At 42.3% G+C, this 21,258-nt stretch overlaps 2 protein-coding genes across 2 annotated transcripts in view; both read left to right on the top strand.

Annotated features, from left to right (window-relative positions):
• Positions 1-10,852, top strand: part of LOC120062393 (bifunctional heparan sulfate N-deacetylase/N-sulfotransferase 1-like) — an 85,820-nt gene extending 74,968 nt beyond the window's left edge. Inside the window, exons 7-15 of the mRNA XM_039012339.1 lie at positions 1,601-1,786; positions 4,589-4,717; positions 4,831-5,013; positions 6,067-6,163; positions 6,815-6,938; positions 7,363-7,537; positions 7,744-8,024; positions 8,189-8,291; positions 8,583-10,852. Of these exons, the coding sequence (XP_038868267.1) occupies positions 1,601-1,786; positions 4,589-4,717; positions 4,831-5,013; positions 6,067-6,163; positions 6,815-6,938; positions 7,363-7,537; positions 7,744-8,024; positions 8,189-8,291; positions 8,583-8,702 (1,398 nt within the window). The 3' untranslated portion in view covers positions 8,703-10,852. The remainder of the gene's footprint in view (positions 1-1,600; positions 1,787-4,588; positions 4,718-4,830; positions 5,014-6,066; positions 6,164-6,814; positions 6,939-7,362; positions 7,538-7,743; positions 8,025-8,188; positions 8,292-8,582) is intronic.
• Positions 10,853-12,570: 1,718 nt separating this feature from the next.
• LOC120062039 (HLA class II histocompatibility antigen gamma chain-like) lies at positions 12,571-21,028 on the top strand. Its single transcript, XM_039011843.1, has 8 exons — positions 12,571-12,756; positions 13,492-13,661; positions 15,718-15,806; positions 17,955-18,017; positions 18,151-18,234; positions 19,451-19,532; positions 20,202-20,258; positions 20,424-21,028. Exons 1-8 carry the CDS (start codon positions 12,665-12,667, stop codon positions 20,429-20,431), a joined length of 645 nt encoding a protein of 214 aa, XP_038867771.1. The 5' UTR covers positions 12,571-12,664; the 3' UTR covers positions 20,432-21,028.
• Positions 21,029-21,258: the final 230 nt, after the last annotated feature.

The following is a 21,258-nucleotide window of genomic DNA, read 5'->3' as shown; positions in this document are numbered from 1 at the left end:
CCATTTTAAAGCTACTTGTTGTAAATCCAGCCAAAGTGTCCGATTTCAAAAAGGTTTTACGACGAAAGCACACCAAACGATTATGTTAGGTATGAGCCAAGTCACAGAAAAAGACAGCCATTTTTCCAGCTAAAGAGAGCAGTAACAAAAAGCAGAAATAGAGATAAAATGAATCACTAACCTTTGATGATCTTCATCAGATGACACTCATAGGACTTAATGTTACACAATACATGTATTTTTTGTTCGGTAAAGTTCATATTTATATCCAAAAATTGGAGTTTAGGCAATGAAACACACATGAAAGATACCAAATTAAAGCTACACTGGTTGTGAATCCAGCCAACATGTCAGAATTGAAATAGGCTTTTCGGCGAAAGCATACGATGCTATTATCTGAGTATAGCACAATAGTAAACAAAGAGATAAGCATATTCCAACCCTGCAGGCGTGACACAAAACACCGAAATAAAAATATAATTCATGCCTTACCTTTGACAAGCTTCTGTTGTTGGCACTCCAATATGTCCCATAAACATCACAAATGGTCCCTTTGTTCGATTAATTCCGTCGATATATATCCAAAATGTCCATTTATTTGGCGCGTTTGATCCAGAAAAACACAGGTTCCAACTTGCTCAAACGTGACGACAAAATATCTCAAAGGTTACCTGTAAACTTTGCCCAAAAATATCTAACTACTTTTGTAATACAACTTTAGGTATTTTTTAACGTTAATAATCGATCTGTGTTCAATACAGGATTAAAACGAAATGTAGCATGCCTTCTGGACATGGGCTTCAATCAAACAGGACATCTGGAGTGACTCGACTTCAAGATGGCCGTTTTTCTTCATTACACAAAGGAATAACCTCAACCTATTTCTCAGGACTGTTGACATCCAGTGGAAGCCGTAGTAACTGCAAGCAATTCGCTTAGAAATCTGGTTTCCCAATGAAAACTCATTGAAAAGACAGTGACCTCAAAAAAAAAAATTCTGATGGTTTGTCCTCGGGGTTTCGCCTGCTAAATAAGTTTTGTTATACTCACAGACATGATTCAAACAGTTTTAGAAACTTCAGTGTTTTCTATCCAAATATACTAATAATATGCATATCTTATCTCCTGGGGATGAGTAGCTGGCAGTTGAATTTGGGTATGCTTTTCATCCAAACGTGAAAATGCTGCCCTCTACCCTAGAGAAGAGAAGAGCTAGAACGTGGATCGGAACTGGAGCGAAGAGCTCCACCCTCTCCTTCTGAAATTCTAACGATGCTAACACCTCTGAAATGATGACTTGTCCAAAGCACCAGAACTAATGCTGCTCTTTATCTCACACATCCTGTTGTATCATGACAGATGACATTTATGTGCTGTGTTGGGCTAGCCTGAGCATTGCTAATGAGGAGCAATACAGTGAGGGCTTGTGCTGAATGAGAGAAATCACTTGGTCATGAGTTATGTGTGTGTCAGGTCGTATCAGTCTGACTCCTGGCTGTGATTTTAATTATGATTCCTTCTTCCTCCCTCCCTACCTCCTATCTGTCTCTCTCCTCCCCCCATACACCCCTCTTCTGCCTCCCCCTCCCTCTCTTTCCAGGAGCACGGTATCCCCACTAACATGGGCTATGCGGTGGCACCCCACCACTCTGGGGTGTACCCGGTCCACCTGCAGCTGTACGATGCCTGGAAGAAGGTATGGGGCATCAGGGTGACCAGCACAGAGGAGTACCCCCACCTCAAACCTGCCCGCTTCAGACGGGGATTCATACACAGCGGTATCAGCGTGAGTCACCCTACTGACGGTTACTCTATTCAATTCAATTCAAGGGCTTTATTGACACTCTATTACCCCACCTATCTCACCACCTTCATAACTCTATTACCCCACCTATCTCACCACCTTCATAACTCTATTACCCCACCTATCTCACCACCTTCATAACTCTATTACCCCACCTATCTCACCACCTTCATAACTCTATTACCCCACCTATCTCACCACCTTCATAACTCTATTACCCCACCTATCTCACCACCTTCATAACTCTATTACCCCACCTATCTCACCACCTTCATAACTCTATTACCCCACCTATCTCACCACCTTCATAACTCTATTACCCCACCTATCTCACCACCTTCATAACTCTATTACCCCACCTATCTCACCACCTTCATAACTCTATTACCCCACCTATCTCACCACCTTCATAACTCTATTACCCCACCTATCTCACCACCTTCATAACTCTATTACCCCACCTATCTCACCACCTTCATAACTCTATTACCCCACCTATCTCACCACCTTCATAACTCTATTACCCCACCTATCTCACCACCTTCATAACTCTATTACCCCACCTATCTCACCACCTTCATAACTCTATTACCCCACCTATCTCACCACCTTCATAACTCTATTACCCCACCTATCTCACCACCTTCATAACTCTATTACCCCACCTATCTCACCACCTTCATAACTCTATTACCCCACCTATCTCACCACCTTCATAACTCTATTACCCCACCTATCTCACCACCTTCATAACTCTATTACCCCACCTATCTCACCACCTTCATAACTCTATTACCCCACCTATCTCACCACCTTCATAACTCTATTACCCCACCTATCTCACCACCTTCAACTCTATTACCCCACCTATCTCACCACCTTCATAACTCTATTACCCCACCTATCTCACCACCTTCATAACTCTATTACCCCACCTATCTCACCACCTTCATAACTCTATTACCCCACCTATCTCACCACCTTCATAACTCTATTACCCCACCTATCTCACCACCTTCATAACTCTATTACCCCACCTATCTCACCACCTTCATAACTCTATTACCCCACCTATCTCACCACCTTCATAACTCTATTACCCCACCTATCTCACCACCTTCATAACTATTACCCCACCTATCTCACCACCTTCATAACTCTATTACCCCACCTATCTCACCACCTTCATAACTCTATTACCCCACCTATCTCACCACCTTCATAACTCTATTACCCCACCTATCTCACCACCTTCATAACTCTATTACCCCACCTATCTCACCACCTTCATAACTCTATTACCCCACCTATCTCACCACCTTCATAACTCTATTACCCCACCTATCTCACCACCTTCATAACTCTATTACCCCACCTATCTCACCACCTTCATAACTCTATTACCCCACCTATCTCACCACCTTCATAACTCTATTACCCCACCTATCTCACCATCTCTCCCTCTTTCTTCTCTTTTCTCTGTATCTGCTATCAACATCTCTCCTTCTCTCTGTCCTCCCCTGAGATGGAAAGAACAGCAGGGCAGTTTTATGTATGTCACCGTGGCAACAGTGGCCTTGGAATGGCCAGCCTCATTATGCCTTGGTGGTCAATCAGTGTGTGAGGATCCCTCTACAGCAGTAGGTGATAGTGGACTGTAGCTACGCCAACCACTCTGACTGGCCCCCAAACACTACCAACCACTCTGACTGGCCCCCAAACACTACCAACCACTCTGACTGGCCCCCAAACACTACCAACCACTCTGACTGGCCCCCAAACACTACCAACCACTCTGACTGGCCCCCAAACACTACCAACCACTCTGACTGGCCCCCAAACACTACCAACCACTCTGACTGGCCCCCAAACACTACCAACCACTCTGACTGGCCCACAAACACTACCAACTACTCTGACTGGTCCCCAAACACTACCAACCACCCTGACTGACCCGTAGACATTACCAACCACTCTGACTGGCCCACAAACACTACCAACTACTCTGACCGGCCTCCAAACACTACCAACCACCCTGACTGGCCCCCAGACACTACCAACCACTTTGACTGCCCCCAGACACTACCAACCTCTCTGACTGGCCCCCAGACACTGCCAACCTCTCTGACTGGCCCCTAGACACTACCAACCACCCCGACTGGCCCCTAGACACTACCAACCACCCCGACTGGCCCCTAGACACTACCAACCACCCTGACTGGCCCCCAGACACTACCAACCACCCCGACTGGCCCCTAGACACTACCAACCACCCTGACTGGCCCCCAGACACTACCAACCACCCTGACTGGCCCCTAGACACTACCAACCACCCTGACTGGCCCCCAGACACTACCTCTTGGATATGCCTTTAACAATGCAACAACAACATCAACAACAGAGAGACTTTTCCCTCCACAACATAAACCCTGACGGCACACCACCAACACACAAGTTAATCTTCTTAAAAACACTGTCTGAAACCCCAGTAGTACATTATGTTGTGCTGCCAGTAGGTTTTCCTCTCGTGCTGTCTGTCGGCATCTTTCTCTTCCTGTAGATGATTGATATTCAGATCCCCAGACTCTCTCTAGCTGCATGTGTATTTTAATGAATTCCATATAGGCTTCTCCAAATGATAATAATAATATGAAGATTATTGTAAGCAAAAGTGTTGATATTGCCTGGGGTTTGGAATGTTTTGCATTGAATAGACCAATGGCGCTGGTGTGTGCGCGTGCATGCTTGTGTGTGTCATTGACGTGTGTGTTTGTTTGTTTGCAGGTCTTGCCCAGGCAGACGTGTGGCCTGTTCACGCACACCATCTTCTATAAGGAGTACCCAGGCAGTCCCAACGAACTGGACAAACTCATTAACGGAGGAGAGCTGTTCCTCACTGTTCTACTCAACCCTGTGAGTTAACACACACTATACATCCAATCACTGCTGGCCACTCCCACTATCAGAGTGAATTTAAGTTTACCTTTCTCTCTCTCTCTCTCTCTCTCGCTTTCACTCTCCTCCAGATCAGTATCTTCATGACCCACCTGTCTAACTACGGTAACGACCGGCTGGGCCTGTACACCTTTAAGAGCCTGGTGGCCTTCCTGCAAACCTGGACCAACCTGCGGCTGCAGACCCTGCCTCCCATCCAGCTGGCCCAGAGATACTTCAGCCTCTTCCCTAACGAGAGAGACCCACTCTGGCAGGTCAGTCTGTGGGACAGAGAGAGACTGGCTGGAACTGGATGTGTCTATTGACGAATACTGGGATGTGATAACTATCTTGGGGAATCGACTACAAGTGGAAAAATCATGTTAGGTTGTATTTTGAGCGGAACATCCTTTTAACCTGAATGTACACAGCTTAGTCTCATTTAGAAAGGCCTTTAACATGAGTTCTGGGTGGATCCTTGTCCTGTAGACCACAATCTGCTGCCAAGTATTGTATTTGTGTTCAAAGGGCATCTCCATTGACCGTTCCAATGCAGCCGCACGTCCTCAGGATGTTGTATGTATTTGTTCAGGGTTCATTAATCCTTAAGAGTCTATTGACGCACCCATGCGTCAATCTAACATAATTTAAAAAGCCCCTTCAAAATCCGTCAGTTTAAGCTAGAGATATCAGTTTTTTTCACCGCATCTGCCAATGTTGGCCTTCTGCATCTGTGGTGGAAGGTGGCCGAGCTACAGCGTTTTGTCAGACCAGGAGACATCCCGATAATCGGTCTTCTCATGAAAACGTCCGTAGCGTCCGGTTGGACAAACTAATATGACCCCTCTATGGAAAGGGGAGACTCCCGAACACGATGGTGTTCTCCGTTTTGCTCTACAACCCCCACAAGTGTCAGGGGACTCATTTGAAGGTAACCCATACAAACGAATGGAAGAATGGACGTAGTTTTGTGTCCCAAAAAATAAGGGGTTAAATATGTGTTCAAAAAACTAAAATATTTCCTGAGCTTTCATGTCTCTTCAAAACCTTATTCCTTATGATTTATTTTTTGACTGTCTGTTTTGCCATTTATGAATGTGTTATTCAATGCGTTTCTATGGGCTATAGTAGTAAATAGAAACATTTTATACCTAAAGATGTGCTAAAATTCTAAATAAAATAGCTAAATTATCCATGGTATGACCATCTTAAAACAATTTCATATGTTAGCTTAGTACCCAAGTCCCCCCAACGGCATAGACTTTTAGTGGTTAAACAACTGGATACATGTAAGAATGACTAAGGACTCATAAACCCTGGTCCTACAGGATCCCTGCGAGGACAAAAGGCACAAGGACATCTGGTCAAAGGAAAAGACATGCGACCGTTTCCCCAAGCTGCTTGTCATTGGGCCTCAGAAGACAGGTGAGAGATGGAACACCAGATCCACCTAGTGGACATAATTAGCCATGACTCTCAGTCCACAATCTCACCTCTGCTCGCTCCCCATCCCAAATGGCACCCTATTCCCTGTATAATGCACTACTCTTGACCAGAGCCATACCCTGGTCAAAAGTAGTGCATTATATAGGGTACCATTTGGGACGGAGCCTTGATTTCACCTCACTTGTGATTCACTTCCCTTCCTCATATGTAATTATCGCAGTGAGGAGTAGTTAGAGCTGACAGGTATCTGCTCTGGCCTGTGGGAGGTTTCTGAGACTTTGGTCTGCAGAGGAGGTGTTGTTGTCTCAGAGTTACACATTCTCAGTACAGAACATAATTACGGGAACTGGCCTGTCACACATGACCGACTGACACTCTCTCCTCCGCAGAGAAAGCAGAAGGCGGGTTTATGAGAAACACTCACCAACACTAATGGGAACAGGACACTAACGAGACGATTTATTTGATCATTCATTGTCATGGCTGCTGCAAGGTGCTTCAAAGTCGATGTTTTAATGCTTCAAAATATATACTCTCTCCACTGTCTCTCTCTCTCCGTCTCTCTCGCTCCCCGCTTCATCCCCCTTCCCTCCCTCTCTCTGTCTCCCTCTCCATCCCTCTCTCTCCCAGGTTCTACAGCCCTCTATCTGTTTCTGGGCATGCACCCTGACCTGACCAGTAACTACCCCAACAAGGAGACCTTTGAGGAGATCCAGTTCTTCAACGGACACAACTACCACAGAGGCATCGACTGGTACGACTACCACAGAGAAAGAGCTCTGGGACGTATTCATAAAGGGTCTCAGAGTAGGAGTGTTGATCTAGGATTATTCCTTATGATCTAAAAATACAAAAGTATACCCTTATAACCTTATATTTTTCTTGGGAGGGGGGGACTAACTCAGTATACAGTACTTTAAATGAGAGTCTGCTAAATTACTCAAATGTAAATGTAAATCACTAAAATCAAATCGAAACTGTTTAGACATTATAACGAACCTACATTCTCAACCTTGTTGAAGACCGCATGTGGCACCCAGGGCCAAATTAGTTTGACACCCTTGGTCTAGAGACTTTCCATTAAACATGCTTTCTAGTCCAGGGGTTGGCTTCTGTCAGTGTTCTGTTAGTGTATAGTTTAGTTAGTGTATCTGTTTTGTCTTTTGGTGAACACACAGGTACATGGAGTACTTCCCCCTGCCCTCCAACACCAGCTCAGACTACTACTTTGAGAAAAGTGCCAACTATTTTGACTCTGAGGTGGCAGCGGAGCGGGCGGCTGCTCTCTTGCCTAAATCCAAGATCATCACCATCCTCATCAACCCAGCTGACCGCGCTTACTCCTGGTACCAGGTTGGTTTATAACTCCTTATAACTGTTGTATATAATACATAATTACTACTCATGGTACCAGGTCTGTACGATACATAACTATCCCTCAGTATGACTGTCATGTTATAATCCTACGTCATGTTATAATCCTTCGTCATGTTATAATCCTTCGTCATGTTATAATCCTATGTCATGTTATAATCCTACGTCATGTTCTAATCCTACAGCACCAGCGCGCTCATGACGACCCAGTGGCTCTGAAATACTCCTTCCATGATGTCATCGTGGCTACCCATGATGCCCCGGTGAGATTGCGTGTGCTCCAGAACCGTTGCTTGGTGCCGGGCTGGTATGCCATCCACCTGGAGAGATGGCTCAACCACTACCACTCCAGTCAGGTCCTGGTTCTGGACGGGCAGCAGCTGAAGACTGAGCCGGCCTCAGTCATGGACAGGATCCAGAGGTTTTTAGGCCTGGTCAACACAGTCAACTACCACAGGATCCTAGCGTGAGTCACTTCACAAACACAGAGCAGATAACTTCCCTAGCCACTTACCTCCATATGGCAATACGGGCTTAGATGTATTGTAACCACAAGCATTTTAAAATGCAATTTGTCCTGTGCATTTTAAACTGAGGCTCCCATATTAAGATGTAATGTGTTTTCTCCAGGTTTGACCCCAACAAAGGCTTCTGGTGTCAGCTGCTGGAGGGAGGGAAGACCAAGTGTCTGGGGAAGAGCAAGGGGCGGAGGTACCCTGACATGAACCCAGAGGTAAGAGTTGTCATTTGCCAATGCAAGTTGTTCACTGATATTTGTTCATTAAGATTCATGTTTGTTAATTGAATCCTGGCTGTGTCTGTAATGATAATTCTATCTCTTTCTCCCTCTCTCTCCCTACCTCACTCCAATCCATTTGTTTTTCTCTCTCTCTCTCTCTCTCTCTCTCTCTCTCTCTCTCTCTCTCTCTCTCTCTCTCCCTACCTCACTCCTATCCCTTTTTCTCTCCCTCCCTCTCTCTCTCTCTCACTACCATCCCTTTCTCTCTCTCTCTCCATCCCCCAGTCCCAGTTGTTCCTCAGGGAGCACTACAGGGATCAAAACATAGCATTATCTAAACTGCTGTACAGGATGGGCCAGCCCCTGCCCAGCTGGCTCCGAGAGGAACTGGTCCATACCAGGTAGCAGGGGAAGGGGGACAGCTCAGCGGACTGTACCACAGCTTAACCACCCCCCATATGGAGGAGTATGATATGAATCCCCTGGAGGATCCATAGGGGGGTAAGAAAGGGGTGTGTTCTGATGAAAGCCTCTCCTTCTGTATGTGCTCTTCATAAGAGGGAAGAACAGTGAGGAAGGGAGAGCAGGGATGGTGACCTGTGGGCGGTGAGTCTACAATGGCTCATAACCTAGGCCCTAAGTGCACTCTTCTCTCTCCCTAAGTTGTACCTCCCCATGAAACACCACCACCCTTACTTGGTACATTCTACAAAGAGACTCCCCATAAGACTGTGCCTCCTCTTACAGAGGTGGACCGGTGTGAAGGTACCGGTACAGATAGGATGGGATGGAGAGGAGGGTGTGGTCAACCCTCATCCCCTCTTTCTTTGACTATCCCTTGCATTCCTCACATGGACTTGGACCTTACTCTTGAGAGGAACAGGAGGATGAAGAGGAAGAGTGAGTCTTGGCTAGCCTGCACAGTACCAGTCATTTAAGGCTGGGTGAGGTGAAAAAAGGGCAGATATTACACTAGAGCAGAGATCAATTAGTACTTGAATGAATGCCATTAGTTGAAAATGCCTGTGGTTTCTATCTAAAAACCATAGGGGGGTGGTATGATGTATATTGACTCAGGCTACAGGTGTGATGTGGTCTTATTCACTAGGCCTTTAGACACTAGACATGAACACATTTACCAGTGCCATGACAGAATCTTCACCACTACATGGCCTATTGACGGTTCTTATTTTTTAAGATTGTGATTTGGAGACATGTTATTGTAAAAGGTGACCAGAAACACATTTGGCTTGGTTTCTGTTTCAGATGGGTTTGCATACACAGCACAGGAAGTGTCAGGCAGACAGCACACATTGAAAGCACAATATGCAAAGTATTGGTACATCTCATAAATAGACTTTACAGATACACACATATTCTAATTTATCAGGTTGTCTGAAAGCACAGTCATTTTAATTTAACAGGTTGTCTGAAAGCTCAGTCATAACACAGATATTACAGTATGTGAAGTCGGTCCCACTTTAAACAAAGTACAACTTATGAAGGCTTTATATAGTATACATAAAGGCTTCATAGGCACTACAAAAATGCTTCACAAATCATCTACAATCATATTTCATACTCTAAATGGTGTATAAAAGGTGACAACACTTCCCACTTTAGGATGAATTTTCAAATGTGACATAACACACTGTATGCTTATACACCATTCATAGTGTCATACGCTAATTTTGAAGCATTTATGTAGTGCTTATGAAGCCTTTATGTATGCGCTTTCATGCATTTATAAGTTGTACTTTATTTAAAGTGGGACCGTGAAGTCTGACATAAGCTAAGTTTAAATGCACTCAAGTCCATCAGTCATCTGCAGTGTGAGGATTCTTTTTTATAAATCCTTATTTTGAATGTTCTATTTCATTTGTTTTAGCAGTTGTTCATAGTATTTCTGAGTTGCATCAGGGAGAATCTAAAACATGAACATCTGACATAGTCAGTATGGCCCAAGTTATAGTAGTAGTTGTAACTCAGACATTAGTCACATGGTACTACCACTGCAAGCATACATAACAAAAAGCTGCTCTTACCGCAATACTTTTGTACAACGTTGTTCAGACGTAATAACAACGCACATGCTGTTCGTTTGTTTCTTTCCTGACTCTGTAATCTAATGTTATAGACATCAATTATTGAATGTGATTGAGGTGAAACTCTCAGCCCCCTCTCATAATGCAACGAAAGAGGTATTCAGTGGGACAGAATCATCCAGGTAGTATTGAATTGTCACTACTATGGATCATAATATAGTGCCATCTGCTGAAGTCCCGACTGATCTCTTTCATCCTATCTGTTCATACGAACGTTCCTCCCCTCTTATTCCTTCTCTCAACTACCCCCACACTGCCAATTGTTGTACAGAGCTCCTTGATTTCTTTATTTAAAGTATTATTGACATGATAATAACACAATAACAGCAATGATGGTACTAATCTCCCCGGACTGTACGATAAAGACTTGTAATTGTTGTCAATAATTTTTACAGTGTAACTAATATTGTCAGTGCTTTTTAATTAGCAAATAAAACCACTTGATTTTTATATTTTTCAGAAATGTTCTTGTCTTTCCCCACTGAGACCCCAGTCTGTGTCTGAATGTTTGATGCACAAGTGTTTTCAAAGAAGTACGATATCATTTGGAAAGGAGAAGCAGATTACACCTCAAACCTGAGATGAAGATCACAGTCTCTCATGAGGGCATGAGAATGTCTCACTCGGGACGGAGAGGTTTTACTATATTTTTACAGGGAATAATGGTTTCAGTTGAATAGTACCGGTGTTATGTTTTCAGTTTGTAGTTAGGTATTAGATCAGTACAGACTATAGGTCTTCAAGGGTCCACCCGAACACAAATAATTTTCCCTCAGGTCCGAGTCAGATCCTGTTTGTCATCTGGTGTCGGGTTCTATGTAACTACAGCTGATAGACCCAAATGGACCCGACCACGGCTCTGCATAGCCTATATCATATAGATTTTACGCTAATAAGGTGAATTTATTGACTTATAGAAGGCTTAGCCAACATATAAAGAGATATTCATTAACCAAAAGAGCAACTTTGCTGATAAACATCATTATTTTATCACTTTGGTCCAATCGGGTCTGACCTAGAGTCTAGCCCATTTGGTTTTGGGTCTGATTGTTCTCTGGTCCAATCGGGTCTGGCCTAGAGTCTAGCCAATTTGGGTTCGGGTCTGATTGTCCTCTGGTCCAATCATGTCTGACCTAGAGTCTAGCCAATTTGGGTTTGGGTCTGATTGTTCTCTGGTCCGTTCAGGTCTGGGTCCCCCAACTTTTTGGACCTATGAAGACCTCTAGTACAAACATCAACCTCCAGGGTTCAAACTGTCCATAAGAGTCCAAACAGGGTTCAAACGATCTTTGAGAGTAAATGAGTACTGTATTGATTACTTTCTGACCTTACGGCATGATCGGATTCCTTTTGATTGCATCTTCTGTGGATTTTATTTTTCAGCACTTTTCTCATCACCGCTACAACAATGGAAAATCCCCAACATTCACTGTAGAATAAGTGGAATTCTGATCCACACTTCTATGGAATGACTGATTGGTTTACAGACTTAAATGAAAGCCTTCAAGGCATCCAATGAGTATAGAACTTTGGCAGGGTTGTCTCTAGGGGGAAAGGTTTCAAACATCTTGCATCATTATCAACTGTAAGACCATAAATGTCCACTAACTTGTGTTATTACCATACTGTAGCTTCAAAAGTATTTGTATCCTATTCACACTATTTCAAAATAGAATAAAGGACAAAAAACATATATTTTTTCTATGTATATTTTATTACTGTTTGAAAACAAGAAAAGCAAAATATTGCAATGGTGCAAACCTCTGTCCATAAGTATTCTATCTATTATTTGATAAAAAATGAATGCATGTTATGGTTACTGGCCCAGCATAGGTACAGGGCTGGATAATACCTGGATTGTTGTTTAACCTTAGGACTCCATTTCTGAATGAATTAAGATCTTAAGAATTAATGCATTTCCTTAAAAACCATCAAATGGGATGTTTATTTTCAAATGTAAGATCTGAGGGATTTTCTATTTACTTTCTATCTACTATTTTTCATTCATGAGAAGTTGAACTCTACTTTCTTTTCATCGCTTCAGATTTGTCTGCCTATATCAACAAGTGATGCAGTGCAGGTTGACCAATGACAGCTTAGTTCAAACTCTACAATCTAGTTGAACCTGCCCATCACTTTATAGACTCGGGGCTTTCCAATCCTGGCTAGACTGCCTGTCATTTCAGACGGACGCTTTCTTCCGAATAGATCTCTTCCCTTTTTACTGATCGCAGAATTTGAGAGAACATAGACTTGGAGAGAATGCAGGAGCAACAGCAGGAGAGACACGATGATGCGCTCCTGGAGCGCGCAGGGAGCCAGGACGTTATCCTCCCAATAACAACCAACACAAGGTGACATTTATAGCAGTAATTTTACGAAACACATTTTATAGATGTTGCAGTTACTTCGGTACATGCATCTGCATATTGTCTATAGTCTGTTTCTTCATTCCCCAAAGTAATGTTCAAGTATGTGTAAACTCAAAATATTATATTACAATAATCATGTATAAAAAATTATGTAAAACACAAAGAAAATCCATCAACAAGTGCAATATTTTATATAATTTATTTACAACTTGTATGCTATTGTGAATTCACGTCATTATTGAAAGTATGCATAAATGATATTGGGAGTATTATCAATGGTTTGAGTTATCTGCTGATGCTGACTACATTCCCTATGCTTTCATTCGTTCCTTTACACTCAGATGAAGCATCTGCCTAGTAACTACTGATGTCTCCCAAACCTGTATTTATCATGGGCTCAGGAAAGAGGAACAGAAAACAGTGTTGAACATTTTCATTCTTACTGGTTTAGGATCAGCTTTTGTCTCTGCACAGGGGCTCTGATTCGTTTTTGGAGGTGCTGGGATGTCACAAGGACAATCCCATACATGTCAGAAATGCAATTATGATCCCCATAATCTTTTTAAAAAAGTAAATAATGTTTGGTCTCCATAAATCAAGGTGTAATTTCAATTTGTTTCTCTCCTTATATTTCTCCCTCTGTCTCTTTTTACTTTCCATCTCATCTAATCTATCACCCCCTTTATCTACCCATCTTGCTCTCATTCCCTCCTGTAGGGCCTCTAACAGCCGTGCGTTTAAGGTAGCAGGGTTCACAGTGCTGGCGTGTCTTCTCCTAGCCGGCCAGGCCCTCACTGCCTACCTGGTCTTCAACCAGAGGGGCCAGATCCATGACATGCAGAAGAGCAACAACAACATGCGCAACCAGCTGAGAAACAGACCCCCGGGTAGGGGATTGGAGGAGAGGGAAGGAGGGGTGTTGATGTGTAGAGTTGGTGGCCAAAGGAAAGGGAAGTGAGATCCACTTATGTGGGAAGAGAGACTGGGGGGACTGGATAGAAAAGAGGAATGGAAGGGGTAGGGGTTTTATTCCACAGAAAGGACCACACCCATACAGTCATGAGTCCATATATTTTTTTTATGTAAGTCGCTTTGGATAAAGTGTGCTAAAATGCATATATTATTATTATAATAATATTATAATAAATTGGGTAAATTACATTTATTGTAATCTGTAACGACACTTTCGGATTACCCAAACTCAGTAATGTAATCTGATTACTTTGTTACTTTCAGATTACTTTCCCCTTAAGAGGCACAGGTTAGTAGCTGGCACAGACAGTCTTAAAATCGGATTTGAAATCTAACCTTAACGACACTGCTTACTCTAATGCCTAACCATAACTTTAAATAAAGTAAACTTTTAATATTTTTTTTTGTTTATATATATTTACAATATAGCCAATTTTGACTTGGAAGCTGGCCCATTCTACCTTAAGGACGACTCGTCCCAATAAATGTCAACCTGCCTAATAGGCAATAGAGTAAGACAAAAATGTATATTACCAATTGAACGTCTATTGCAGGATAATCAATGTTAGAGTTTACATAGCTGGCCATACATGGATGTTGTATTTTACGTTATGGGTTGGTTATGTAGGCTTCTACTAACCCACTGCTTTCTACTACAGATAATAATACTATTAGGTTACATCTCTAACCAAAGTCTGTCAGATTTCCAGTCCTTCCAATTATTTAATACCCCTTGATCCTCAAGAATAGGACTTAGAAATCTAGATAGCCAAGTTGTTTTACATGAGCATTACCCCAAAAAACAAATGACTATTTAGCCTAATCTTTTCTTTTTTTGTTGTCATGGAGGACTGATTGGGCTCATTGCTTCGAGTTGAAAAATAAATGCTGCTCTCAGAAATGGCATGCTTTGAGCACTACAGGAAAGTGCTATTTGCATGTGAAAAACTAGATGGTAATTTATCATGAAGAAAATAAAAGCCCCACTTCTGATCTTCTTAAATTATTCTAGTTGTTGACAGTATGGAGCACACTACCACAGGGGAGTTTAGGGAGGAAATCAAACGTATTCCATAGGCTGGGATCAGCACTATGCAGCTGTTGTTAAGAGCGCATTTTTCACTGGCTGTCCACTGGGGGGCGTGTTCATTACTCTGGTTCTGTTGCAAAACGTTTCTTAAACGGAAGCAAGTGAAACGTGGAGGGACCTACCTGAATTTGTCCAATACAAACTCTCGTTTGCTTCCGTTTGGTTCTTAAACGATTTCCGTAATGAATACACCCCTGAACGCAAAAACGATGATTTGATAGGCAGCTTAAACAGAATATACAGTACATTAGTGAACAGCCAACCACAATAACCACAATCCATAAGGTGCAAATAAATGGGAGAGCAGCATTGTGATTCACATCAATGCGCTATATAGTCTAGATATCAATAATAAGTGATATCAGTATCGCCTGTAGGCTACACCACTGCTATCATCCTTACCACCAAGCATGTATTCAAGTTGGATAATCTTTAATGCCGACAGCAGTCGCACCATTTAGAAGACATAGCTTGGACTGTAGCCAAAAGCCTATTCCTGCTCTTTTCCCGCGATCCATCAAACGCATTTGGTGTGTCATAGTGGTCTCTGATTTGTGGTTAGACTCACTCAGGAGGAACAAACCTTTTTTCAATGCTGATTTGAATGTCGTTGAGAAAACAGAAAGGTGTAAAATAATTTCCCGCAAACATCCTTTCGGAATTTAAAAGTCATGATAAAAGTTAGCATCTAGTTTTTCAAAAGTTTCTGCAATCTGATTACAATAGTTTAGCTGGTAATGTAACGATTACAATTTTTTTGTCATCATTACTTCCCAAACATGTTTAATCTAGAAATTTGGGAGGGGCTAGCCTCAATCCCAATTGGAAGTGTTTTATCTTATTCACACTGACCTGTCGCCGTCTTCCCCTCCTTGCTCCAGCTGTGGCCCCTGTCAAGATGCAGACGCCCATGATCAACATGGCCCGGCTGATCAACTTCACTGATGAGGACACCAAGACTCCCATGACGGTATGACTCCTCTTTCCCTTCTAGAGCAGGTGTTATTGAACTTTTTCAGCCTGGGACCCAAATGATATATTCTGTGTTTTCTTGGGACCCAAGCTTATGAAAACATGCAACTATATGTAAGTATCAGTACATTTCAATGCCCTTATACATAAAACATGCAACTATATGTAAGTATCAGTACATTTCAATGCCCTTATACATAAAACATGCAACTATATGTAAGTATCAGTACATTTCAATGCCCTTATACATAAAACAAATGCAATATAGACAAAAACAAATTTAAATAACATATCCAATTGCAATTCATATTTATTTTTCCCCATTTAAAAACACTTACATATCTGTCTAGTTTGGAACTGTTGCTGTTAAAATACAATAAATAATTTCATTCTGAACTGGAATAAACTGATTGATCACATCACACAGATGTATAACAGAACACACACACACAGTCCTAATGAGAGGTGTGTGGCTGGTTGAAGTTTTGAACAAGCTTGTCTATTCTGGGCTCAGTTTTTGTCAGTGCAACCCTGAGGTCATGCTCAGCATGGAGTCTGTTTCTGTACTTGTTTTTTAAGTATGCCAGAGTTGAGAACCTTGACTCACATAGGTATGTGGTACCAAGCTGGATCAGAACATCTACTGCTTTCCCAGTCAGGAAGGAGACTGCTTCCTGCTGTAGATGAGAAACCCAGAACTGTGTGTGTTTGCCCCAAAACGCATTGCTTCAATCAAATGATTACTTGTATTTTTTTTAAAGCAACTGTTCCAACCTAGACTTGTAATTAACAATACTTTTTACAGTAAAATGTAGGCCTGATCATGTTTCATCTTCATCTGTTCTGTTACTTGGGTAGCTGGCTAGCTTGCTTCGGCTAACGTTACCCAGCTAGCTGTTAGCCGTGTACGAGGGGATTGTTTGAAAGAGAAACTCACCTCTACTACTATGAGATATAGTACTCCCTTATTTCTGCTTGTCATCACCTGTTCTAAAATAGACAACAATGCCTTGCTAGCTGACTTACTTTTCCACTGTCGAAGCACTGTATCCTGAAGCCCTGTTCTGAAAGAACTCCCTGGGTTTACTGTCATGCTGTGGATGTTTAGTCAGGATGTGTCCTTTTAATGTGTTCGTTTTGAGAGACTCATTACTAAGCACTTCCCACACAAGACACATTGTGGGCGCTCCTCGTTATTTCTCAAAGGTTGTATGAAAAAAAGAGCGAAACTCGTTGCTGTATTTGAGTTTCTTGACGATTGAGCTCAGTCAGAACTTGTGGCTAGCTTGAGTCCATTTGATGACAGTGGTGAGTGATGGCAAGTGGGAATGATACGTCAATGGCTGAGAGCGTATCATCTGCTGCTGAACGACAGCGCTGCAGCGTGTGGGTCGCAGAGGGATCTTAAATAAAACTGCAGAAAAAATATGATGTAAACCACTGAGCAGAGACACCACTGCTAAGCATGGAGCGCACTTACAGAGAGCGCAGTTGCACATGGCCAAATCAATTCTAGTAATGAATGAAATAACTACACTTTCTCTGACATGTCGCGACCCACTATTAATGGACATTTTTGAAGGGGTTGATATATTATTCATATGTGAAAATCAAGTCTGACATTTGTAAGTGGAAATTACAAACTTTAGAAGTCTTTTTAAACCTCAAATACACTACAAGTGTTTAATTAATTGCAACAGGGTGATCAAATGATGAACCAACATCTGTAAACACAATCATTAAAAAGCTAACGTTTTCTCTGGATGCAGCATGCACACTACTAGACCAATACATTAGACCGATACACACACTAAAAAATATACACTCACAAGACCAGGCATAGTAACCATAACACATGCCACTCCACACAGCTCAGGAGTTCATGGCCTTTGAGTAAAAAAAAATAAAGAAAATTAGTCTGTTGATACAGTGTTCATTAATAGGTCCGCGACCCATACTTTAAGAAAGGCTGTCTTAAAGGCTTTTATGAACTGAGGAAAAACAGCCACTAGATGGCAGCAACAAGCTCACTTGCAAATGCCAACTTGTGTCCCCTAGGACTAAGCTCCCTCTTCCTGCTCCTTTGAAATTAAAATAAAAAGATGAGTATTGAGTATTTCTGTCTGACTGTCTGCTCTCCCATCAGAACCTGGAGGCCACTGCAATTGCAATTGTGAGCCTGGAGGAGCAAGTGAAGGATCTGCTGCAGGTAAATTAATAAATACATATTAATCAATGAATCCACCCTTTGCATTGAAGTCCCCTCTACAAAGACAGGAACAGTTTAAATATCAGCCATTGATTGATTGATTGATTGATTGATTGATTGATTGATTGTTCAGAACCCCCAGCTGCCCCAGTTCAACGAGACGTTCCTGGCCAACCTGCAGAGCCTGAAGAAACAGGTGGAGGAGACTGAGTGGGAGGTGAGACTTGGATGCGTTCCAAATGGCACCCTATTCCTCTTTAGTACACTACTTTTGACCAGGGTCATAAGGCTGTGGTCAAAAGTAGTGCACTGTATAGGGACCCTGATAACACACATGTATGAATATCCATAAATAATCATGACATGATCCACATTACCTTACAGTATCTTACCCAAGGGCTGGGCGGTGTACAGTGTTTTACTATATACCGGTAATGATGCAAGGACCGGTTTGAGTTTTTAAATGACCTTCTAAACCAAGTGTGATAGATACTCCGGCGCGTATAATGTCTGTTTTTATAGTTTACTCTGTTTGCTACTTAAGTAATCGCTCTCTCTCTCGTCCTGCTGCTACATGCTGCTAACCACACTAAGCCCTGCCCCTGTCACTCAAGGAGAGAGCAGTTGCTCGACCACTGAGTAATGAGCACTTTCTTGCCGTTCACTCCGCATGGTCAGATGGATGCAACATTCGCTTTCCACTAGCACTCTATAATTACACTTAGTGTGTATATCTTGCTGTCTGCAAACTACTGTCTGCTAGTTTCTATTCTGTTAGCCGCTAATCGCTAGTTAGCTGGCTAAATGGACTAACAGTCAGAGCGAACGCAGCTAGTTAGCTAATACTGTCTGGTACCAGTGCTGGTTTGGCCCTAGATTAGCATTTTTGTGCAAATGTATCTTATCAGAGAGGAAAAGGCGAAGCATGAATATGTTGGTTAGCTAGCTACATGAAGTAAGAAAACATGTAATTTAACATCTAATTAGGGTCACCTGGAAACACAGACCAACACTTTGGTTCCTACCCTGTCAATAATTCCTCACTGGCTTATTCATTCGGTGTCTTATCAAACAACAATGTATTCAAGGTTCTGCCCACTATATTCCAACTATAGAATCAGAACAATTGTTATATTTCCATGATTCCAACAGTTCACCAATTTTTGCCCATATCATGCTGTGTGGCACAGTGTGGAAATTATAATTAAAGTGCAGGAAATCCAGAAATTGTTGAAAATGCTGAAAATTATTTTAGTTTTGAGTTAGATTGAACAGTATAAGTGGAGAAAGCCCCATTGAAATCACTTATAATGTATGTGTTGCCATCCTATGCTCATGAGATACTCACTAAGCATATTTAGAACATTTATTATTCAAAAACATAAAATACCATATCGCCCAACCCTATCTTACACCCTGACTGTGTCCCTCAGGGCTTTGAGACCTGGGCGCGTTATTGGCTGCTCTTCCAGATGGCCCAGGAGAAGGCCCCTGCTCCCCCCACACCTCAGCCAGGTGAGCTTACCCCCCCACCAACACCTCCAAACCCCCACACCACCTACTCACCCCCACCACCTCATCCTCAGCCCTACCTCCTCACCAACACTATCACCTCCTCACCCCTCACCACCTCATAACTTCATGTCTCTTGTCTCTCCCTCTCTTATTTCTTTCACCCCACCCCCTAAACCAAGTATTTAATATAAATTCACCATTGCTCTCTTCTTTCCCTCCTCTCTTTCACTCTCCTCTGTCTTTTCCCCTCTCTTCTTTCACTCCTCTGTCTTCTTTCCCTCTCCTCTCTTCTTTCCCTCTCCTCTCTTCTTTCCCTCTCCTCTCTTCTTTCCCTCTCCTCTCCTCTCTTCTTTCACTCCTCTGTCTTCTTTCCCTCCCCTCTCTTCTCTCTTCTTTCCCTCTCCTCTCTTCTTTCCCTCTCCTCTTCTTTCACTCTCCTCTCTTCTTTCCCTCTGCTCCCTTCTTTCACTCTCCTCTCTTCTTTCCGTCTCCTCTCTGTTCTTTCACTTTCCTCTCTTCTTTCCCTCTCTTCTCTCTTTCCCTCTCCTCTCTCTTCTTTCCCTCTCTCTTCTCTTATTTTCCTCTCTTCTCGAGAACGTTATATCTGGTAGGTACATAGTGGTGGTGATGGGACTGTTGTTGTCTCATGTTACTGTTTGTTTCCCACAGTCCCCCGTCAGAGGATGGCAGCTTACCCCAGGATGATGCAGCTGAAGGAGTACAAGAGTGAGTGTTAGATAGAAACTCAATAACAAACAGACAGAGAGATGTACAATATATAGACAATGCTTTGGATCACATGTCTGTCTACTGTGTCTCTAGACAGTTCATCTGAATACATTGCATGATAGTTTGGCACATATGGTTGACTCTTTTCTCTATATTTTGCAGATGAGTAAACCACAGCTCAACCACAGCACCTGATGGCCTTCTTCACCAAGTGTCCTCTCCTATATCTCACCCCTCCCCCCCTCAAAAAAAAAATACACAATTTTCCTTCTGTCTATCTCACTCTTCCTTTATCATCATATAGCTAAGTTACCTGGAAGGGAAACCGATCAATGTTCTCTTTTGCCTTTGGACAGCATATAAGGCTTAAACTATTAAAATGTTTGCTTGTGAGCTCAGCTATGTTAAGCATTGCTAGAGATATACATATGAAGTGTATGTTACATTTTACTCCATGCGCACAACATCCAAACTTTCCCATCCCCAAACCCTGACCCTACTGTCAATTTTTACCCCTAGTCCCTTACCTTGGTCCTCCGATCATACCCCTCTAATGGGGGCTAGCCCCACTTTGTTTTCATCTGCCTCTCCCCATAGATCTTTGTTTGAAAAGCTTACTGTCTATATAATATAACATAGATTAACATCTATTTGTCCATCTCTTTAAAGCATAGCTTTTACTATTATGGATGAGGATGTGGGGAAGTGATTCTACCAAGAGATGTGAACCAGACAGAATTAATAAAGTATTTTGTTTCCTACTGGAACACTGTTTCATGACTCTTAGAGTCTATCCTCCACAAAATAACAAAAAGTGTAAATAACCATAACCAGACTTTGTCATTTATCATTGTCAATGATAATGGCATGTAGAAGTAATCAACATTTTAAAATGAATAGATTATTTTGACCTGCCCACATTTCATTGGAAGAGGCAGTGTAAAATCTTAACATAGTCTATTAGATAGAAAGGGACACTATAGATACAAATGTATGT

This window comes from Salvelinus namaycush, chromosome 17, assembly GCF_016432855.1.
Source record: "Salvelinus namaycush isolate Seneca chromosome 17, SaNama_1.0, whole genome shotgun sequence".
Classification (NCBI taxonomy): domain Eukaryota; kingdom Metazoa; phylum Chordata; class Actinopteri; order Salmoniformes; family Salmonidae; genus Salvelinus; species Salvelinus namaycush.
The sequence above is the reverse complement of the archived record's forward strand: the minus strand, read 5'-3'. Positions and strand labels throughout refer to the sequence as shown.